We start from the raw sequence: 22,041 nt of genomic DNA on the forward strand, positions 1-22,041 counted from the left end.
GTAATTGTTCATTAGCTCAAGTTGAACTGTGTTTCAGTATTGAGTATTTGACTCTGCAAACATGCTTAAAGATTGAAGGGCCAAAATTACCCTGCTCTTTAAGGCTCTAATGGGACGATAAGTCCTTTCCGATTGGAGGCAGGCAGATGGTCCGACCCCATCTGAAATTGCCCCCAGGCCGCTGGTGACGGGAATGGGCCCCGTCTTGTATTCCCGCTCCACCAGGCGCTGCGACCTGTTGTCGGGCACGCACAGGCCCCTTACCGCCCAGTGGTGACCCCTTTCCACCCCGCAAGGGAAATTTTGGTGCCCCCGACAGCTTTTCCCGGCAGGAAGCTGCCAGTGGCTGGATGGTGCGGCCATCCTTTTATTTTAATTGTCAGCCTGCTCTGCAATCGGCCCGACAATGGCGGCCACGGGTTTGGCCATGCCATCAACATGAAGTTCGGCACCCCCACTTAGGTTCCGGGCTGCTGGCCCGGCCGAAGCCCTCCCTAGTGGCCCGGTGGGTGCCAAGAAGGCCTCGCAGCGTCCCTCCCCTTTAAGTGAAGGGGAGAGACGTTGCTACATGTCAGCAAACCGCGGCACTGATGACACTTTCTGCCCCGTTCCCGACGCAAACACCGCACCCCAAACACTGCTCCGATGATTTTTTTCAAAGAAAAGAGGGCAATTTCGATCTATTCTCCGCCTCATCGATTCAGGCGGAAAATCTACATTTAATTCGAATTATCTGTCCCAAACGGGGCGGAGGGCAATTTCATCTCCTGAATCTCCCTTCAGTAACCAGACTTAAAGGCAAATTCTCAAAAGAAAATGTTTTTTCAAAGTCCCATTTATTGTAAGACAAAAACTTAAACTTGAACAGCCTTGCAAACAGATGAAAGAAGAGGAAAGATAAAGCTGCAGTTTCCATTTTACGGACATAAGAAGGTTTAGATGAAAAAAGACCAAGTTCCCATCTAGTTTGTTTTCTACCATCCTGGTAGTCGCATGATACAATGATAATGAGGCTGTTGACTAATCATAGCAATGAATCTCTGTCAGTTAGTCTACAACAGACCCAGCAATGACGCTAATAGGTCCAAAGCCATCTGTTTTTCCCAAGCATCCTATACTTACCACGTCGTCTCAAATTACTCGTGCTATATCACAAAATGTTAGTTTCTGAAAGAAATCTCTAATTTTCATTTGAATGAATCAATACTAACTGCTTCTACCGTCTCGAGGGCGCATGTTCCATAGATTGACCACTCACTCAGTGAAATATTGTTTCTGCAGATTCGTTTTCAATTTACTTCCCTCGCAAAGGCAAGCCATGTCCAGTGAATCTACCGAATCCAGGATATTGGATTAGAATGAGCAACAGAGATACATGTCACACAAATGTTGTACTGAACAATATTTTCTCTTGATTTCTGTACTGAAATCCTCATGTTGGACCTGTTTCATTTCAAGGCTTTGGCTATAATTATAGAGGAAATGTTTATTCATTTTGCCAAAAAACAAAAAGCATTGTACTATTCAACAACATTTTACTTTGAGCAGATGATGAACCAGGCTGAAGGGCAACACAAGGAGCTGGTGCGAACCATTGAAGGACTTCCTCCCTTTGGAGAACAAATATCAGCACTGGACCAAGATCTGCTTATGCTCAAAGCCACCACAATGGCAACAATGAACTGTTTGAATGATTGCTTCCATATTCTTCAGCTTCAGCAGGCAGCCTACCAGAGAAGTTCCTTTTCTGCAGGTTCGTCATGTGAAAGAGGTAGAAATTATGTAACATGTTCATTGCATATTCAGGGGTGAGAAAAATCTATCTTCAAATTGGATAAAGTTTAGAATTTTCACAGGCAGCCAGAGGCTGGTGATAGGGTTGCATTTGAATGTAAATGTGCAGATCTCTGCTTTCAAGTAATGCAAGCAAGCGGTATAACTGTGGCTGCCCCGTTACACTGCTCTTAGACTATGTTCCTGAAACTGGACCCACTTGGAACATTAGGGGTGACACTTGCTATTCCCCTATACAAGTCAGCTTGGATCAGTTGGTAGCAGTCTTGCCTCGTGAGTCATAAGGTTATGGGTTTAAGCCTGGATTTGAGTATATAATCTAGTCTGACACTTCAGTGCAGCACTGAGGGAGTGCTCACTTTCAGATAAGATGTTGTATTCAGTTGAAGTTAAAGATTTCATGTTCCTATTTGAAAAAGAGTTCTGTGTCCTGGCCAACATTTATCCTTCAACCAACAGCATCGAAACCCCAAAATATTTTATAAACATATAAATAATAAAAGGGGAGTCAAAGGAGATATTTTTGTGGAGGCAGAGGGCATGGCTGACATACTAAATGAGTACTTCGCATGTGTCAGCACTAGAGAAGAGGATGCTGCCACTGTAGCAGTAAAGGAGGAGGCAGTAGCAATATTGGATAGGATAAAAATAGATAAAGAGGACGTATTTAAAAAGTTGGCATTCAAAGTAGAAAAACACCTGGTCTGGATGGAATGCATCCTAGATTACTGAGATGGAAATTGTGGAGGCTCTGGCTACAGACTTCCAATCCTCTTTGGTGGGTTGGTACCAGAGGACTGGGGGATTACAAATGTTACACCACTGTTTTTATTTAAAAATAGGGACGAGGGATAAACCCAGCAACGACAGGCCAATCAACCGAATGTTGGTAATGGGGAAACTTTTAGAGACAATAATCCAGGACAAAATTAATTAACATTTAGAAAATTATGTGCAAATAAATGAAAGACACAACAGATGTTTTAAAAGCAAATCATGTTTGACAACTTGATCGAGTTCTTTTATGAATTAATGGAGAGGGTTGATGAGGGTAATGAGGTGGATGTTGTGTGTATGAACTTTCAAAAGGCATTTGAAAAAGTACCATAGAATAGACTGGCTAGCAAAAGTAGGGCTGGATTTTCAGCTAATTTGCATCCCATTTAGCGCCTGGGCGGGGCGCAAACACGATTTTCTTTTGGCGCGAAACGAAGCGTACAAGATTTTGCACCCAGCCAGAACATTCGGCAATGGTTTTGCCGTGGCGCTAAAACTGCCCGTTGTTTTCACCGTTTGGATGACTTAAATCGTCGTGTATCACTGCGCTAGCGACCCGGGTGAAACTTTCGGCCACATCGCCCGATTTAGCGTCCGCCTGGGAACCCGCCAGCAAAAAACAATCGCATCCCGGGCACACCAGGCGCTAATGGCGCCATCTTGGAAACGGAGGAGAAAGTCGGAGTTCTGAGTGATTAAAACCATTGGGAGAAGAACGCTGCGTTACTGCATATTTTTCATTGTGAACTTTGTGTTTATAGTTTGTTTTAAAGGACATTTTAAAAGATGGGGGCTATACTATGTCAGCCATTATTCCTGGCTGCTATATTTATACGGCATCAAGCTGGAAGAAAGCTTATTGATCATTTTGAACGTAATCGAAAAGGTCGCAAACGTATGGGAATGAGGAGGCCTTGTCCCCAACGACCTTACAGGGAACATCGCTCATACCTGCAGCTCTCCGAGGCACAATGCATTAGAAGGCTGTGCTTCTGAAAAGAAGTGCTGACAGAGATATGCCAGTCCGTATAGACAGATCTACAGCCTACCAGCGGCACTAGAACTGCACTGCTTGTTGAGGCGAAGGTGACTACGGCACTTGCCTTCTATGCCTTCGGCTCCTTTCAGGCATCAGCAGGGGACATATGCTCCATCTTGCAGCGTGCTACACATTGCTGCATTCGCCAGGTGACTACTGCACTGTATGCACATGGGATGAACTTCATAAACTTTCCAGTGACCAGGGAGACCCAAAATGAGAGGGCTGTAGGTTTTGGACGACTTGCTGGCTTCTCCAAGGTTCTGGGTGCCCTTGACTCTATGCAAATCGCCCTGCGAGCACCTTTACACAATCCAGAGGTTTACCAAAACCGAAAGGGATTCCACTCCATGAACGTACAGATCATCTGCGACCATACTCAGCGCATCATGGCAGTCAGTGCCCAATATCCAAGGAGCATTCATGATGCTTTCATCATACGTGAGAGCAGTGTCTCAGGCTTGTTCCAGCGTTAACCACAAGGCCAGAGTTGGATGCTCAGGGACAAAGGTTACGGCACTGCCATCTGGCTCATGACCCCCTCCCCGGAACCCTAAGACAGAAGCCAAGCATCACTATAATGAGAGCCATGCAGCCACACGCAACATCGTCGAACAGACACTTGGAGTGCTCAAGTAGCGCTTCTGATGCCTGGACCATTCTGGAGGCTGCCTGCAATACTCCGCTCAGCAGGTCTTTGAGTTCGTTGTGGTGTGCTGCATGCTGCACAACTTAACCATCTTGAGGGGACAGGATTTGCCAATGGGGATTGCAGGACCACCTCAGGAGAGAGGGTGGGGGGGGGAGGAGGAGGATGAAGAGGAGGAGCCTGGCAAGGAACCCATGCCACCACCACCCCCACCCCAACCACAGGGAAGGCAAAAGCCTTGCGTCAGCAGCTCATAATTAAATGCTTTGCTTGAAGAGTGAACGGCACGTTTGACCATTGCCTGGCCACTATCCCACCATGTTGACTATTCCCAATCTTATTCTGCAAATGAGCCACTGTACAGGAATGGTTAATGGTGAACAAAAGAATTTATGAAACATTGTAAACTTTTATAACTTAACATAATTTGCAAATGTTGAAATTTTAATCATCATTTATGTTTTATTAAAGTGTGATTATACAACAACATTATAACCAATACCCCTGCCCCACTGTCTTTTACCACTGGCTTCCCTTATTCTTATCCCCCTTGCCTGCTCCTCGTACCCAAAGTGGCACCACAATGGCATGTAGCAACATTGTCAAAGCGCTGCTGTGTTGGGGGGGGGGGAAAGACATTGGGAATGCCTCCTGGGGAGACACTGGACGAGCTCGTGACGTGGAAGGCCTGGCTTCTGACTGGTGAGCCTCCATCGGCGTCGCAAGTTACAGGTGGTGTGGGGGTGTGTCTGCGTGTCACACAGGAACTCAAAGGCTGCTCGCCACACTCTTCGGGACTCCAGTGTGACTGGTGGAGGCCACCAGCCTCGTGTGGGCAGTGTTGGCCTCGCAGGTTTCACGGCTTGCACCGACAATTCGCAACCCTACCTCGCAGTGAGATTCTCTGGTCGCAGGAATCCTACCCAGGACATCAAGGAGCTGACAGGTGAGCTGGATGCTCTCCCTGGACAATCCAACATGTCCAGATCCACGTCTGCCTGTCTGTCAGCAGACCGACTTTGCCGACTCACCCTCTGGAGAGATGGCATATAGGATTCGACCCCAGAACTGCATTGGTGCACGCCACTAGTCCCAGAAGCCTCAGAGATCTCGAAGCCCGTTAAATCATCCTCAGACGAGGTGGCAAACGAGATGTAGAGTGCATCTGCTGCCCCCCCCCCCACCTGTGTTCGGCTGCTCGGTCAACTCTTCTTGCCCCTCCTCCACATGATGAGCTGACGTGGGGGGTTGATCCGAGGGATGAAACGCCTGTGACTGGTCATCTGGAAGTAGAAAGCAACAGACAAGTGGTTAGCAGCAGGGGGAAGGGGCAGGGTGACATGAGGAAGGTCACACAGCACAGGCTCATTTGAAGGACTGCCGCTACTCCATTATATCTAGTCCAGAGACACTGCATCACATTGCCCCAACCCAGCCCAGGCAGTGTGCAGGACTTACCCTCAGTATGCAAGTGGGGGTCAGCGCCACCAGTGGCAGTTGCCCAATCTGAGATGTCGATGAGGCCTGCCACTCACTCTTCCGGGTCCATAAGTGGCAGGGTCTGAGACGGCTAACCGCCTGTCTGCAACTGTTCATGGAGGTTATGGGACGACTTTGCCTGCAAAAATGAAAATGGGAATGGTTATCATTTTGCTCTTGTGACACACACACACAGCCACGAAAGCACTTGCACCATACTGTCTGAATGTAATACAGTCCTCTGTTTAATGGCCTTAGAAGTTGCACGTAGTTCATCAGGAGGACATCGAAGTGCGGAAACATCTTGAGATCTCAGAAAGCAATCTTAATAATGTGTAAAGATCATTCATGGCAAATAGGGTGCCACACTAAGCCTATCCATGTGTCATGCATTTTAGGAGGCAATCCACAGAGTGCTGAGAGACAGCAACAGCATGAAACAAATAATGTGTCGGATTTATAATTTAAGTAATAAAGAAGTGCATCAATAAAAATTGTACTCAGTTTAACGACTCTCAAACGTATTAAACTTTTTCCGGCACTGCTTCCCACTCCTGGCCACTGTCTGAGGCAGAGACCTCCTCAGCAATCTCCCTCCAGATTCTGTTAAAAATGGCTGGCAGGGGTCTAAATCCATCTCACCTGTGTAGTTCCTGCCATCGCCTCTCCACAGCCCCCACAAGAGCTTCGTTTGCCTCTTGTGTAAATCATCTGGCACGCTGTCTGCTGTCCTCCTCCATCATCAAAATCGAATAACAAAATAGCTGATTCAGCCTCGGGTGTACTGCGCATATGCGCGGCCGCGCCCTGCATTAGCATTTGCGATCAGATAGCAGTCAAGACGCACGGGAAGAAAAGAAAAATTGCGCATGCGCAGAACAGCCGATTTTTTTTTTTAAGGGTTGGAACTTTCGGCTCCGGCGCACAAATTCTGCTGCAGCGCTGGAAATGGAAAGCAACAGACAAGTGGTTAGCAGCAGCGGAAGGGGCAGGGTGACATGAGGAAGGTCACACAGCACAGGCTCATTTGAAGGACCGCCGCTACTCCATTATATCTAGTCCAGAGACACTGCATCACATTGCCCCAACCCAGCCCAGGCAGTGTGCAGGACTTAGCCTCAGTATGCAAGTTGGGGAAGTCCAGAACCAGGGGACATAGTCTTAGGATAAGGGGTAGGCCATTTAGGACTGAGATGAGGAGAAACTTCTTCACTCAGAGTTGTTAACCTGTGGAATACCCTGCCGCAGAGAGTTGTTGATGCCAGTTCATTGGACATATTTAAAAGGGATTTAGATATGGTCCTTATGGCTAAGGGGATCAAGGGGTATGGAGAGAAAGCAGGAAAGCGGTATTGAGGGAATGATCAGCCATGGTCTTATTGAATGGCGGTGCAGGCTCGAAGGGCTGAATGGCCTACCCCTGCACCTATTTTCTATGTTTCTAAATGTAGGCAGAGAAGTGCTTCCTTCCCTATGTGGATGGAAAAAGCTGTTAGTTCAGCTCAAGTGTCATAAGTGCCGACGTAGGTCATCTGCCATTCTTTTGGAACAATTCACTTAGAGAGGATCTAAAGACATTGCTAACGAAATTTTCAAAAAGCAATTCAGAAGTTCTGAATTATTGTGCAGATTGGTTGTGTTGACCTAGACTAGAAAACTTTTTGAAACCTTGTAATTTTTATGTGCCTTTGAAACTGATGAACTTTTAATAATTGATTAGAAAACAAGTCCACTCTGATAAGGATTGAAGCAACCTGAGATCTATGAAACATTAACTGGCCTGTTTTGCCTGTGTTACAAATTGTAAAGCTCAACTTCTGTCAATGAGTGAAGAATATTAATTATTGATTAACAGTCTGCTGTAATAAATGGGAGATTTTGCTATGACTCCTCCTTTCTCCCAATTTTTAATTTCTTTTTGTTCTGAATTTTAGATTGTTTTAACTTATACCATAGATTTTTATTCCTTTTTTGGACTGGTTCTTAAAGGGTTTTATGTATCACTGCTGTACTTTCCAATCTAGGATAATTTTCAGGATCTGTTTGCCTCTCATGTTTCAGTCAGTTTGATAGGCATGACTAAAATGAATGCACCAGTCAGAATCCTGATACCTTTAGTGACGACAGTAGGCGTTGCCTCATGCTTCTATCATAGCCTTTTCCTTTGTATGTTTTGTTTTGTGACAAAGAAATGCAACTAGTTTCAATGGCAGTAATCTTCTGCCAGGTGTGATTATGAAAAAATTTGAAGCTAAACTACCATTTGTTTCAGGGACAACTGTTGAATGGTTGGAACCCAAATTACCACTATCGGACCGTCTTAAGAATGGAAGTGCACATCAGTCGTCAACTGAGAAAGATCAGTCAAAAGCTCCTAGTGGGGATCAGCCTGTTTCCGAACCCTGCCAAATGACACGGGTAAGGTAATTCAGAAAGTAATTATTCTGGGTGCCAACTTGCAGCTTTTTCAAAATCTCTTCTCATTATGTCCTTCAGTGGCTTTAAAATATTGAAATAAACAAACATCACTCAATGTAAGAGATTGCTGTCAGTCTTTCAAACATATTTGGAATGTGTCTTGCAAATGGTTTGATAGTTTAAATTTTGATCTTGTTTTGGATGCATACAAATAGTTGGTTGTGGGTGCGGTTTTCTTTAATGAATGTCTGTTGTTTTGCCCTGGAGGCGAAGAAGAACTGCACTATAACCTGAAACTGCACTAGGATGAGTTTAGAAGCCAAGTGACTATTTAAGAAATATTAAGAATGGCAAAGCATCTTTTTGTCAGCTTGCATTTTAAAAAATTATAATTTATTTTCTCGCAAAAACGAAAGAACTTTATTCATTAAAGTAATTCAGGAAGAGTACAAGTGTCACAACTCCAAACAATCCAGTTTTTTTTCAAATTATTCGCATCTTATTTAAATACTGTAAAGGAAGGGCTAATACTATATTCTTTTCGTCTTCACCCTGTCTAAGACTAAATAGGATGGTAGCTTTTGTATGTGAATTCAAACCGCAATAAAGATTATAAATTTTGAAATCCCATCTCTCCTTACAGAAATGCCCTTGCATACTTTTTCATCATTTTGAGGAGAAGTGGAGTGACCAATTGAATCTTGCTGAGCCAGGGTTACAGGAGAATGCATTAGGCAATAAGAAAGATGTAACTTGTCCACTGGTACTTCATTACAATTTTTCTAAGGTCTGTATTCTCAGGAATCACCAGGCTATCTATTTGAGCTCCTTGAGCTGTATCCTGTTGTTCCAGCTAACATACAAAAACATTGCTACTTTATTGTTACTACAAGATGATACTATGTTCAGTGTTCCACTAACTTTCCTGCCTTGTCCTTCTACTTTTCAAATGTGCCCAGTCTTAATCCTCCCTACGTTCTCATTGTGTTGAAATCAATATTCATTGTATAGTCTTGTACTCTAACTTCTTCTTTTCCAGTACATCAAAACATTGGAACTCCTTTCCTCCCCCACCTCTTCCCTTCCTCCTGTAATCTTCAGGTTGTTAAACTTGTGCTTAGCATCACCTAATCTGTACTACTTGACTTATCTTATTTTCTATCTTGGTTTCTCAATTTGGAAAAAGAATCTTAGTTTCTGCTGACTGCAAATCCAGGAACTTGGGTATTGACTCAAGATCTTTATTTGGAAACCAGATTTGTTCAGCATTGCAGTTTAAAAAAATTAAACTCATGAAAAGTACAGGATGGCATTCTTTCCCTTGTCACCGATTCAAAGAGACTTAAAAACCCAGCTTCCAAAAGTAAGGAGCAGTATTGTGAAACAATGCAGATTATTCTCACATTGCAGATTTTTATTGGCGCATTGACATGTTAGAAAGTTGTGATATGATTTGTTAAAAATTAAACCTCTTGTAATTTGATTCAGGAATATTAATCTGTTCTGCAGTTTGAGTTTAGTTTATCATAGGCACAATCAAGATTAGTGGAATACTCCATGAAAGGCATACAATTGTTGAGATTTACTCTGATATCTCTCAGCTGATTAGCTAAGAAATTAAATTTAACCGTACTCCAGTTTGATATTTAACTTTTTCCAGACACACATGTTTTGCATTACTGGATAATTGTGCTCATTACCTTTTACCCCTACTCACTTCCACAAAGATGGATGCTCGCTCCAGTACTCTGAAACTTCTTTGCTAAGCATTGCGTTAATCTGGTATTCTTTATTTTATCTATATATTGTTTGTCCCTCAGCTCTTCCTATTGGGAGATACTGGGGTAGTACTCGCAAACTATTTTTGTGCACTTTCCTGGTATATTGCTCCAATTAAACTGTTTTGTAACATATCAGAAATCAGGAAACCTGTAGGAAATTTAACAAGGCCAGTTGTATTCAACCTTCCAAATCCCTTCCTTCACCTTTCAAAATATATTTTGTGAAAGCAGTTAACATGTTTCCTGTGTTATGATGGCTAGAGTTTTCTAATGTTTTATTATCCATTTAACATTTACTTGTAAACTGCCTTATTTATAGCATACAAAACAATAAGGAGGGAAAATGTATTTTATTTTTTTAAATTATAGTTCAGAAAAAGGAGCAAAAGTGTCAACAAATTTTGCACCAAGATGGGTTGCTGCAAGCATTTTTGTCGTCAATACATTCATGATCACTGACTCGGCTACAATATTACTCTGTACTATTTATTTGATGTCCATATTCCGACACAGCACTTCTATATGATGTTTAATCATCATGAGGTTTTAGGACGATTGGGTGTGATAGCTAATTAGTTTAGATTAATTTGGGTAGTGAGCTTGATTTTAATTTTTGATTTGAAATTTTGGTTTAACTTTAACTTATTTTGCTGGTTTTTGGATTTAAGTTGAACCCTGATAAATCTATACCTGGTTTGTTTCCTATGCTGATCTGGATCAGGTTTTGTTGCGATTTAGAAATATCTTGATATATTTACACACAATCAATTCGCAAAGATTGTGTGTTTTGCTGAAGCTTTGTTCCAAGCCCTCTTTTTTTCTACACCCTACCTTCCTCATCTCTCTATTTCAGCCACTTTACATCTCCAATGTGTTTTGATGATATAAAGCTAATTTAAAACATGCACATGTTATATAAAATAAATCAGTGGGTCAGTGTAAAATATTCCAGTATCAAACTCGCTGTTTTTATTTTGTAAACTTTTAATTTTGTTGGGGAATTGGATCAGGTTTCTGCTCCTGCACCCCTCTCTCTCTTTTCTCCCTCCCCCCCCCCCCCCCCCACATGACAATCTACTTTGGCTTAAAAGCTCAAGTTCCTGTTTTTCTTCCCTGTGACTAAGTAATGATGTTCATGGAGTGCAAATGACCTGCTCATGCCTTATTTCTCTGATTACCTCTAACCTACAGATTTATTTATTGCCCTGTATAGTGGGTGAGGTGGGAAGCCACAGTAATTTGAGAGTGTCATATTTCCTGCAAAATCGATGCAAACCAAATTTTTGGCAGAATTTGCATATTGTATACACAAGTCAACATCTATCTACTTGCCTTGTACAGGTATCTGTTAGTTTAGTTATCCCCATTGCTACAGGCATTTGACTTGTGCAATTTTAGTTGCTTAAGCTTGCTTTGAGCTGCCAGATAGGTTTCTTTTTAAATAGTTTTTATATGTATACGCATGCTTTTTATCAATCTGCAAAAATTGTCAAAATAAAATCAGTTGCATGCTTGCCTGTACTGATTTAACTTTCATACATCACTGTGCCTATTTCAAAAGTGTACATAAATTTGAGTCATGGTGACCCACACACTGAAACATCTTGCTGTGCCCTCATGAGGAGGAGTAAAACCTCAACAAGGCATGTAAATACATAAGGAAATTATTTTAAATATACACCCAAAAGTTGCTTGTCCAGTATGTAATCTGAGCTGTTTTAGTTGGTTTAATTGTGATGCTAAGACTTGGAGAGAAACAGTTTGCCAAAAATTTAAAGCTGTAACAATATTTTGTTTTCAAATTTATATTGCAGTCCCTTGCCAATTTAAGTATGGAAGTGGGCAGTGCCTATGTTCCACAAAATATTGCATTGGATTTCTTTGATCTAGCTCAGTTATAACCTGTTTTTTTTACTGTACAAACTCAGCGTTATATGAAAGACACGTGAATTTAAAAATTAGGAATCACTTTTACACTTGGCTAACATCGATAAATTTGTCCTTTGTCTTCTAATCCTATCTATGCTCAATGTTGAAAGATTATACAATTTGTTATTGCTAAACAGAAAGACAGGAGATGCATTTGGGAAAATTTGAATTACTACTTTAAAAAAAAAAACGAACATCTCAAATCAATTGTACGCAAGAACTCAAGAATGAACAGATCAGGAAAGACCATTGCAGTCCATTTAGCCAGTCCCAAAGTTTCTTTTTCCACCAACAAAAAACTATCCCACTCTTGATTGTACTGACACTATCCATTTCTCCACTGTCTGTTCAGGCATTCAGCAATAAAAGAAAAGTTTTGTGAATGCTTAAAATCAGAAATAGAAACAGAAAACACACAGTTGGCCTCTCGGTATCTGTGAAAAAAAAAGTCAGCTCATTGGGTCAGGATCCCTCATCAGAAACAAAGTGTTAGTGTCTTTAGCAATTGTTTGGCTGTGTCGTGCTTTGGGATGTCCTGAGAATGTGAAAGGTACCAAATAAATGCAGCTTTGTTCCTCCTTTCCTTCAAATACTAATGAACTTGCTGTATATGTACAGCTTTTGTATTATTTCCTCCTCATACCCAATAAATGGCCAACCTCCCGCAGTAGTTGTTCACCTCTTAAAATGACAGATGAGATGTGTAACAGAATTATTTCAATTGGTTATTATTGCTATGTAGGTTACTATCTATCACTGAGCTACCACAAAAGATGTTCCAAACATTTTGGTATCCACTTTTCAAAGATCTTTACAACTATCAAGTGCATTGGCATTTTCCATTTTATCACAAATATTTTATTCCTGTATTATAGTGTCACTTACTGTAGGAACTGTAACCTTGTTATTTCTTGCTAAAAGTAATGGTTGGGCTCCTAGATGGTTCAATAAGTAAATGCAGCAGGTATTATGGCTCTGAGCCATACAAACTGGAAAGGACCCAGATCCAATCACTGGTCTGTGTTGAGTGAGCCGATCTTGGGCAGGTGAAGCCAGGGACTGGAAAAAAAATCAGTCAAGGTTTTCACTTCTAATCTCTAACAACTCTTTGCTGGAAATGCATGTTTGTGGATGTCTGGTTCAAAGTTGCGTATGATGGTTGCTTTGGTAAGTTAGACGATTCATGACCACAAACATGATGTACCAGGAGGCAGCCACCAGCTTCAGATGAAGAACCGTATTGGGATAACTCCATAACACTGCTTTGTGACCTTGATCTTGCAATGAAGACTGCTATGCATATTGGGAACAATAAATGCAAGTTGTTGTTACAGTTTTATTATAGATTGAGAGATGAAGTCCTACATTGAACCTCCAAGGCCTGTTAATTCAAGATAGAGGAGCTCAAACACTAGTTCCTTTGATAACTTTTTCAAACTGGTATATGAATACTCTGAAACTCCTAAGGATATGTTTAGAATCAACTCCATAAAAGAGATAACTGTGGTAATCATGTTTACCAATGTAATTTTGTCTTTAGGAACCTGAGGAAATAAATCCAGATGATGAGACAGAAGATATGTTTGAGAACAAGGAGGAGGAGGATCTTGGAGTAGTAGAAGAACAACGCAGTGTTATATTGCACTTGCTGTCTCAGCTGAAGCTCGGTATGGATTTGACACGAGTAAGTACATAGTATAAAAACTAGCAGTATGGTAAGCATGACCATTTGTAATATTTCAAGTACGTTATCTTACTGCCCTAAAGATTGTTTTAAGTATAGTGGACTTTTAGAAGTGATTTCTTTTAATACCTTTCGGCTAACCTGTTTTAAACTTTCTTATAACTTTTTTTTTAAATGAAAGATATAAAGTTCGCAGCTGTATCCTCTTTCTTCTTTTAGTTCCCTGTGAGAAGGAAGAAAAAGTTTGTTTCCACCCTACTTCCCCCACCCTCCAACTGAGTGTGTTGTGTGATCTGATCACAAGAAGAGTTAAAGAACCTGATGATGTGGGAACTGAGTAACAATAGCTTATCGAGCATTAATCTAGGGTGCTGCTTTGGGGAGCTTACTGAGCCTGACAATACAATTGTTGTACTTCCAATTTAAAGGACAAAATTACTGAGCCATCCTTGGTTATTTACCTATGAATGAATTTAGCTACTGTTCAATTCAGTAATCCATATGGTAGTTTTTCTTTTCTTGTTTGCTTTCTTTTCAGTTTCCAAACTCTAAGGTGAACAAATACTTTGGTTCTGTCTTCACTAACGAAGACAAAATAACCTTCCAGAAATACCAGGGGACCGAGCGAGAAGGAGTAACTGCAGGAAATCCTTATTGGTCAGGAAATTGTGTTAGGGAAATTGATGGCATTGAAGGCCGATAAATCCCCAGGGCCTGATAGTCTGCATCCCAGAGTACTTAAGGAAGTGGCCCTAGAAATAGTGGATGCATTGTTGGTCATTTTCCAACATTCTATAGACTCTGGAACAGTTCCTATGGATTGGAGGGTAGCTAATGTAACCCCACTTTTTTTTTAAAAAGAGAGAGAGAAAACACGGAAGTATAGACCTGACATCACTGGTGGTGAAAATGCTGGAATCAATTATTAAAGATGTAATAGCACATTTGGAAAGCAGTGACAGGATCAGTCCAAGTCAGCATGGATTTATGAAAGGGAAATCATGCTTGACAAATCTTCTAGAATTTTTTGAGGATGTAACGAGTAGAGTGGACAAGGGCGAACCAGTGGATGTGGTGTATTTGGACTTTCAAAAGGCTTTTGACAAGGTCCGACACATGAGATTGGTGTGCAAAATCAAAGCACATGGTATTGGGGGTAATGTATTGACGTGGATAGAGAACTGGTTGGCAGACAGGAAGCAAAGAGTGGGAATAAACTGGTCCTTTTCAGAATGGCAGGCAGTGACTAGTGGGGTGCCACAAGGTTCAGTGCTGGGACCCCAGCTATTTACAATATACATTAATGATTTTAGATGAAGCAATTGAATGTAATATCTCCAAGTTTGTAGATGACACTAAGCTGGGTGGCAGTGTGAGCTGTGCAGAGGATGCTAAGAGGCTGCAGGGTGACTTGGATAGGTTCGGTGAGTGGGCAAATGCATGGCAGATGCAGTATAATGTAGATAAATGTGAGGTTATCCACTTTGGTGGCAAAAACAGGTAGGCAGAATATTATCTGAATGGTGACAGATTAGGAAAAGGGGAGGTGCAACAAGACCTGGGTGTCATGGTATATCAGTCATTGAAAGTTGGCATGCAAGTACATCAGGCGGTGAAGAAGGCAAATGCCATGTTGGCCTTCATAGCGAGAGGATTTGAGTATAGGAGCAGGGAGGTCTTACTGCAGTTGAACAGGGTCTTGGTGATGCCACACCTTGAATATTGTGTACAGTTTTGGTCTCCTAATCTGAGGAAGGACATTCTTACTATTGAGGGAGGGCAGCGAAGGTTCACCAGACTGATTCCCGAGATGGCAGGACTGACATATGAAGAAAGACTGGATCGAATAGGCTTATATTCACTGGAATTTAGAAGAATGAAAGGGGATCTCATAGAAACACACAAAATGTTGACGGGATTGGACAGGTTAGATGCAGGAAGAATGTTCCCGATGTTGGGGAAGTCCAGAACCAGGTGTCACAGTCAAAGGATAAGTGGTAAGCCATTTAGGATCGAGATGAGGAGAAACTTCTTCACTCAGAATTGTGAACCTGTGGAATTCTCTACCACAGAATGTTGTTGAGGCCAGTTCATTAGATATATTCAAAAGGGAATTAGATGTGGCCCTCACAGCTAAAGGGATCAAGGGGTATGGCGAGAAAGCAGGATGGGGTACTGTTGCATGATCAGCCATGATCACATTGAATGGTGGTGCAGGCTCAAAGGACCGAATGGCCTACTCCTGCACCTATTTTCTATGTTCGGCTTCTTAAACAGTGGTTCTGGGCCCAGATACTCCGAGCTCGACTACACTAAAAGGCTTTCTCCAAACATGTAGTTTAGTTACAAGTTCTAGATTAGAGGCTTTTTTAAAAAAAAGATTAGGAAATTAAGGTGAATAAACTATTGTGCACCAGCAAGGTTGAAAAGATTGGAAGAGAAAAATTGGTAAATCGGTACATAATGATTAGATGAGCCAAAGCTTGAATATTAAAAACCTGAAGATTGTCAGAGCAAGGAAAGACTAAGGGATGAGAGGAGTTCTGTGGTTTTAAGATCAGAATAGAAGATGGTGTGATAACTGTCATTTCAACACAGGGTGGATGTAGAATGTAGAAAGGCGAGAGCACATTAAATGGTATATTTAGAAGCTTAGAACTGGAAAAAAAATTCAGAGGGGTACTGCTAAAAGTTACAAGGGAAGTTGCAAGGAGGGTGGAAGAGAAAGATCAATTGCAGTTAGGACTGGAGGTAATAGAGATTGCTAATCGGACAAGCTCTTTCTTGTACCTGGTTCAGAGGAGTAAACCGAGCCAGATGCAGGAAATTATATTACAATCTTAAGAGTTGTTGGGGTGAAAGGAATGTATGGCACTAAAGAGGCGCCAAGCTTCTTAGCAACAGTTTTGGCCGTGAGATTAATTTAGCTACTGTTCAATTCAGTAACCCCTATGGTAATTTTTCTTTGCTTGCTTTCTCATTAGTGTCCAAACTCCTTTTAAGGTCAAGCTTCTTAAACAGTACCAATGATTCTGGGCCCAAATAATCTGAGCTCAACTAACTAAAAGGCTTTCTCCAAACATGTAGTTTATTTACAAGTTCTCGATTAGAAGCTTTTTAAAAAAAGATTAGGAAATTAAGGTGAATAAACTATTGTGCACCAGCGATTAACGTCAGAAACAATGTCAACTAAAAGAATGATACAAAAGTGAAAAAGGATAAAGGGTAGAACTTTTAAAACTAAGGTGCAGCTGTCAGTTAAACTTATGAATGACGTTAAATGCTGCATCAAAAGAAACTGAATTTTCATGGGTCTATTGAAGGACATGGAAGCCGTTGCATTTCCAGAGAAATGGAAATTGTGTCCATTGAAGTTGTACAATCTAAAAGATGTTGAGTGTAGTGAGGAATCTTCATTAAGTTAATAGGGTAGGATAATGAGCAAATGATTTAAGAAGCAACAAAGTATGAGAAACAAACTTGAAGGAGTCAGAGGATGGCCTTCAAAGGCAGCGTAGATGGAGTGATTTGAGATGAAGCTAGATAACCATGAGCATGGGTTTGGTGTGAGATCATACGCTGATGACTTGTTTAGAAGTACATGGTGGCAACCGATATCTTCATAGATATCTTAGTCCTGTGTTTTAAGATGTACCATTAAGGCTCAATCTTTCTCGCCGCCATGCTCCACCTCACAGTCAACAAGCTCCCCGCCGGAGTGGAACTAAACTACAGAACCAGTGGGAACCTGTTCAACCTCCGCTGTCTCCAGGCCAGGCCCAAGACCATCCCAACCTCTGTCGTCAAGCTACAGTACGCGGACAACGCCTGCATCTGTGCACGTAGAGGCTGAACTCCAGGACGTAGTCGACGTATTTACTAAGGCGTACAAAAGCAATGGGCCTTACGCTAAACATCCGTAAGACAAAGGTCCTCCTCCAGCGTGTCCTCGCCGCACAGCACTGCCCCTCAGTCATCAAGATCCACGGCGCGGCCCTGGACAACGTGGATCACTTCCCATATCTTGGGAGCCTCCTATCAACAAGAGCAGGCATCGACGACTAGATCCAACACCACCCCCAGTGCGCCAGTGCAGCCTTCGGCTGCCTGAGGAAAAGAGTGTTTGAAGACCAGGCCCTCAAAACTGTCACCAGTTTTGGTCTACAGGACTGTAGTAATAATCGCCCTTCTGTATGGTAGTAATAACTGCCCTCCTGTATGGCTCAGGGACATGGACTATGTACAATAAACACCTCAAGTCGCTGGAGAAATATCACCAACTATGTCTGCGCAAGATCCTACAAATCCCCTGGGAGGACAGATGCACCAACATCAGTGTCCTCTTCCAGACTAACATCCCCAGCATTGAAGCACTGACCACACTCGATCAGCTCCGCTGGGCAGGCCACATAGTTTGCATGCCAGACACGAGACTCCCAAAGCAAGTGCTCTACACGGAACTCCTTCATGGCAAACAAGCCAAAGGTGGGCAGCGGAAACGTTACAAGGACACCCTCAAAGCCTCCCTGATAAAATGCGACATCCCCACTGACATCTGGGAGTCCTTGGCCAAAGACCGCCCTAAGTGGAGAAAGTGCATCCGGGAGGACGCTGAGCACCTCGAGTCTCAATGCCGAGAGCATGCAGAAATCAAGCGTAGGCAGCGGAAAGAGCGTGCGGAAAACCAGTCCCACTCACCCCTTCCCTCAACGACTATCTGTCCCACCTGTGAGAGTCTGTGGCTCTCGTATTGGGCTGTTCAGCCACCTAAGGACTCATTCTAAGAGTGGAAGCAAGTCTTCCTCGATTCTGAGGGACTGCCTATGATGTTGATGATGACATGGTGGCAACCGATATCTTCGAAGATATCCTAGTTCTGTGTTTAAAGATGTACCATTAAGGCTCAAACATATGCCAACTGGCTGGATCACCAACTTTTCCAAGTTGTAAGAGACCCAGTGGGTGAAGTATTGTGGTGATAAACTAAGATTGTAAGTTTCCATTTGTCCTTGGAGGTTCCAGCCTATTTCCTCCTCCTTTCCAGTCCAGATTACGTTTCACTCAAACACTTGGATGTACAGTGACCTCAATGTTCTTTGCACGACAAACGGTCTGCCTCATTTTTGTTGCATTCTGATCCAGAATGGCAATCGCTATTGAGAAGATTAAGTAATTCATCATCATCATAGGCAGTCCCTCGGAATCGAGGAAGACTTGCTTCCACTATTAGAATGAGTCCTTAGGTGGCTGAACAGTCCAATACAAGAGCCACAATCTCTGCCACAGGTAGGACAGACAGCCGTTGAGGGGAAGGGAGGGTGGAACAAGTTTGCCGCACGTTCTTTCCGCTGCCTGGGCTTGTCTTCCGCATGCAGTCGGTGATGGGACTCGAGGCGCTCAGCGCCCTCCCGGATGCGCTTCCTCCACTTAGGGCAGTTTTTGGCCAGGGATTCCCAGGTGTTGGTGGGGATGTTGCACTTTATCAGGGAAGCTTTGAGGGTGTCCTTGTAACATTTCCTCTGTCCACCTTTGGCTCGTTTGCCATGAAGGAGTTCTGAGTAGAGCGCTTGCATTAGTTGAATTAAGTAATTCAAAGCTTCTAACAGATAGCTGATCCAACTGTTCTCACAAGATGTGCACAAAATTATACAGACTCATAGTTGAACTTGTAATTTCTTACCAGATTCAAGTTGAGAGAGCTTCTCAACCAGGTAGCTCCAAGCAGAGTTCAAACAGTTAGACATTCAAGTTCGGGCTGCATATTCTGGTCTATATGACCTATCTCTAACACAGTGAGTTACATTATTCTAAGAACAGAAGAAATAGGAACAGGAGTAGGCCATTTGACCCATTGAGCATGCTCCGCCATTTAATAAGATCATGACTGATCTGATCTGATGGACTCAGCTCCGCTTCCCTGCCCGCTCCCCATAACCCTTTATTCCCTTATCATTCAAAAATCTGCTATCTCCACCTTAAATATATTCAAGGACCCAGCCACCACAGCTCTCTGGGGCAGAGAATTCCACAGATTTACTGAGAAGAAATGCCTCATCTCAGTTTTAAATGGGTGGCCTCTTATCCTATGCCCTCTAGTTTTAGTTTCCCATATGAGTGGAAATATCCTCTCTGCATCCAGCTTGTTGAGCCCCTCATTATCTTATATGTTTCGATAAGGTCACACCTTATTATTCTTAACGCTAATGAGTGTAGGCCCAACCTACTCAACCTATCCTAGTAGGTCAACCCCCTCATCTCTGGAATCAATTTGGTGAACCTTCTCCCAACAGCCTCCAATGCAAGTATATCCTTCCTTAAATACGGAGACCAAAACTGTACACATTACTCCAGGTGTGGCCTCACCAATATCCTGTACAGTTGTAGCGGTACTTCTCTGCTTTTATACTCTCTCCCCCTTGCAATAAAGGCCAACATTCCATTTGCCTTCCTGATTACTTGCTGTACCTGCATACTAACTTTTTGTGTTTCATCCACAAGGATCCCCAGGTCCCTCTCTACTGCAGCACTTTGCAATTTTTCACCATTTAAATAATAATTTGCTTTTCTATTTTTTCAGCCAAAGTGGATAACCTCACATTTTTCCACATTGTACTCCATCTGCCAGATTTTTGCCCACTCACTTAGCCTGACTATATCCCTTTGTGGATTTTTTGTGTCCTCCTCACAATTTTCTTTCCCACCCATCTTTATGTCATCCGCAAACTTGGCTACATTACACTCTGTCCCTTCATCCAAGTCATTAATATGGATTGTAAATAGTTGATGCCCCAACACCGATCCCTGCGACATCCCACTAGTTACTGTTTGCCAACCGGAAAATGACCTGTTTATCCAGACTCTCTGTTTCCTGTTAGCCAATCCTCTATCCATGCTAATATATTACCCCCAACCCTGTGAACTTTTATCTTGTGCAGTAACCTTTTATGTGGAACCTTATCGAATGTCTTTCTGGAAATCCAAATACACCACATCCACTGGCTCCCCCTTATCCACCCTGCTCGTTACATTCTCAAAGAACTCCAGCAATTTGTCGAACATGATTTCCCTTTCATAAAACTATGCTGACTCTGCTTGATTGAATATGCTTTTCCAAATGTCCTGCTACTGCTTTCTTAATAATGGACTCCTCCATTTTCATAACGACAGATGTTAGGCTAAAGTTTCCTGCTATCTGCCTCCTTTTTTAAATAGGGGCGTTACACTTGCGATTTTCCAATCCGCTGGGACCTCCCCAGAATCCAGGGAATTTTGGTAGATTGCAACCAATGCATCCACTATCTCTGCAGCCACTTCTTTTAGGACCCTAGGATGCAAGCCATCAGAGCCAGGGGACTTGTCCGCCTTTAGTCCCATTATTTTACCGAGTCCCATTATTTATTTTGTTCATAAGACATAAGAACATTAAAAAAAAGGAACAGGAGTAGGCCATACGGCCCCTCGAGCCTGCTCTGCCATTCAATACGATCATGGCTGATCTGATCATGGACTCTGCTCCACTTCCCTGCCTGCTCCCCATAACCCCTTATCCCCTTTTCGTTTAAGAAACTCTGAATAAATTTATTCAATGTCCCAGCTTCCACAGCTCTCTGAGGCAGCGAATTCCACAGATTTACAACCCTCTGAAAGAAGACATTTCTCCTCATCTCTGTTTTAAATGGACAGCCCCTTATTCTAAGATCATGCCCTCAAGTTCTAGTCTCTCCCATCAGTGGAAACATCCTCTCTGCATCCACCTTGTCAAGCCCCTCATAATCTTATACATTTCGATAAGATCACCTCTCATTCTTCTGAATTCCAATGAGTAGAGGCTCAACCTACTCGACCTTTCCTCATAAGTCAACCCCCTCATCCTCAGAATCAACCCAGTGAACCTTCTCTGAACTGCCTCCAAAGCAAGTATATCCTTTCGTAAATATGGAAACCAAAACTGCACGCAGTATTCCAGTATTCCACACAGTGGCCTCACCAATACCCTGCATAGCTGTAGCAAGACTTCCCTGCTTTTGTACTCCATCCCCTTTGCAATAAAGGCCAAGGTTCACACACTAACCACTATACCACAGGAGAAAGCAATACTTTGAATGTCAAACTCCATGCTAGTGGAGAAGCTAATGTTATGTTAGTTGAGGCTTGCAAGTTGGTACAGTGTCATTGGCTTAGGAATTCAGGCATGCTAAATGATTTTCAGTTTCTGTTGGCCAATTTACTTTGAGAGGGGAAAATGCATCTTTATTGAGAACTTTGGTGCCATCAATGAATTAACTTGGGATGGAAAAGGGAGGAAGAATGCATATATAAAAGAAGTTGCTTTTAAGTAAAACAAATAGGGCCCAAGTTTCCACAAGAAAAAAAACGGGCGCCCCTCCGAGCTGGGCGCCCGTTTTTCGTGCCACAAAGTGAGCCTAAAAAAATCCTCGGTATTCTCCACCTACTTGCAAGTCCTTTGGCCCTCGGCGCAGCCAGCACGAGC

At 42.6% G+C, this 22,041-nt stretch overlaps 1 protein-coding gene across 2 annotated transcripts in view; it reads left to right on the forward strand.

Annotated features, from left to right (window-relative positions):
• The window catches only part of osbpl11 (oxysterol binding protein-like 11), a 108,316-nt gene that overhangs the window by 51,618 nt on the left and 34,657 nt on the right, over positions 1–22,041 (forward strand). The window contains exons 6-9 of one of the 2 annotated variants that reach the window (XM_070875483.1): positions 1,549–1,753; positions 8,011–8,156; positions 8,800–8,943; positions 13,407–13,550. In XM_070875483.1, coding sequence (XP_070731584.1) covers positions 1,549–1,753; positions 8,011–8,156; positions 8,800–8,943; positions 13,407–13,550 — 639 coding nt within the window. The remainder of the gene's footprint in view (positions 1–1,548; positions 1,754–8,010; positions 8,157–8,799; positions 8,944–13,406; positions 13,551–22,041) is intronic. The other variant, XM_070875484.1, reaches the window with a different exon arrangement.

The sequence above is a fragment of the Pristiophorus japonicus genome, chromosome 3 (assembly GCF_044704955.1).
Source record: "Pristiophorus japonicus isolate sPriJap1 chromosome 3, sPriJap1.hap1, whole genome shotgun sequence".
Taxonomy (NCBI): Eukaryota; Metazoa; Chordata; class Chondrichthyes; family Pristiophoridae; genus Pristiophorus; species Pristiophorus japonicus.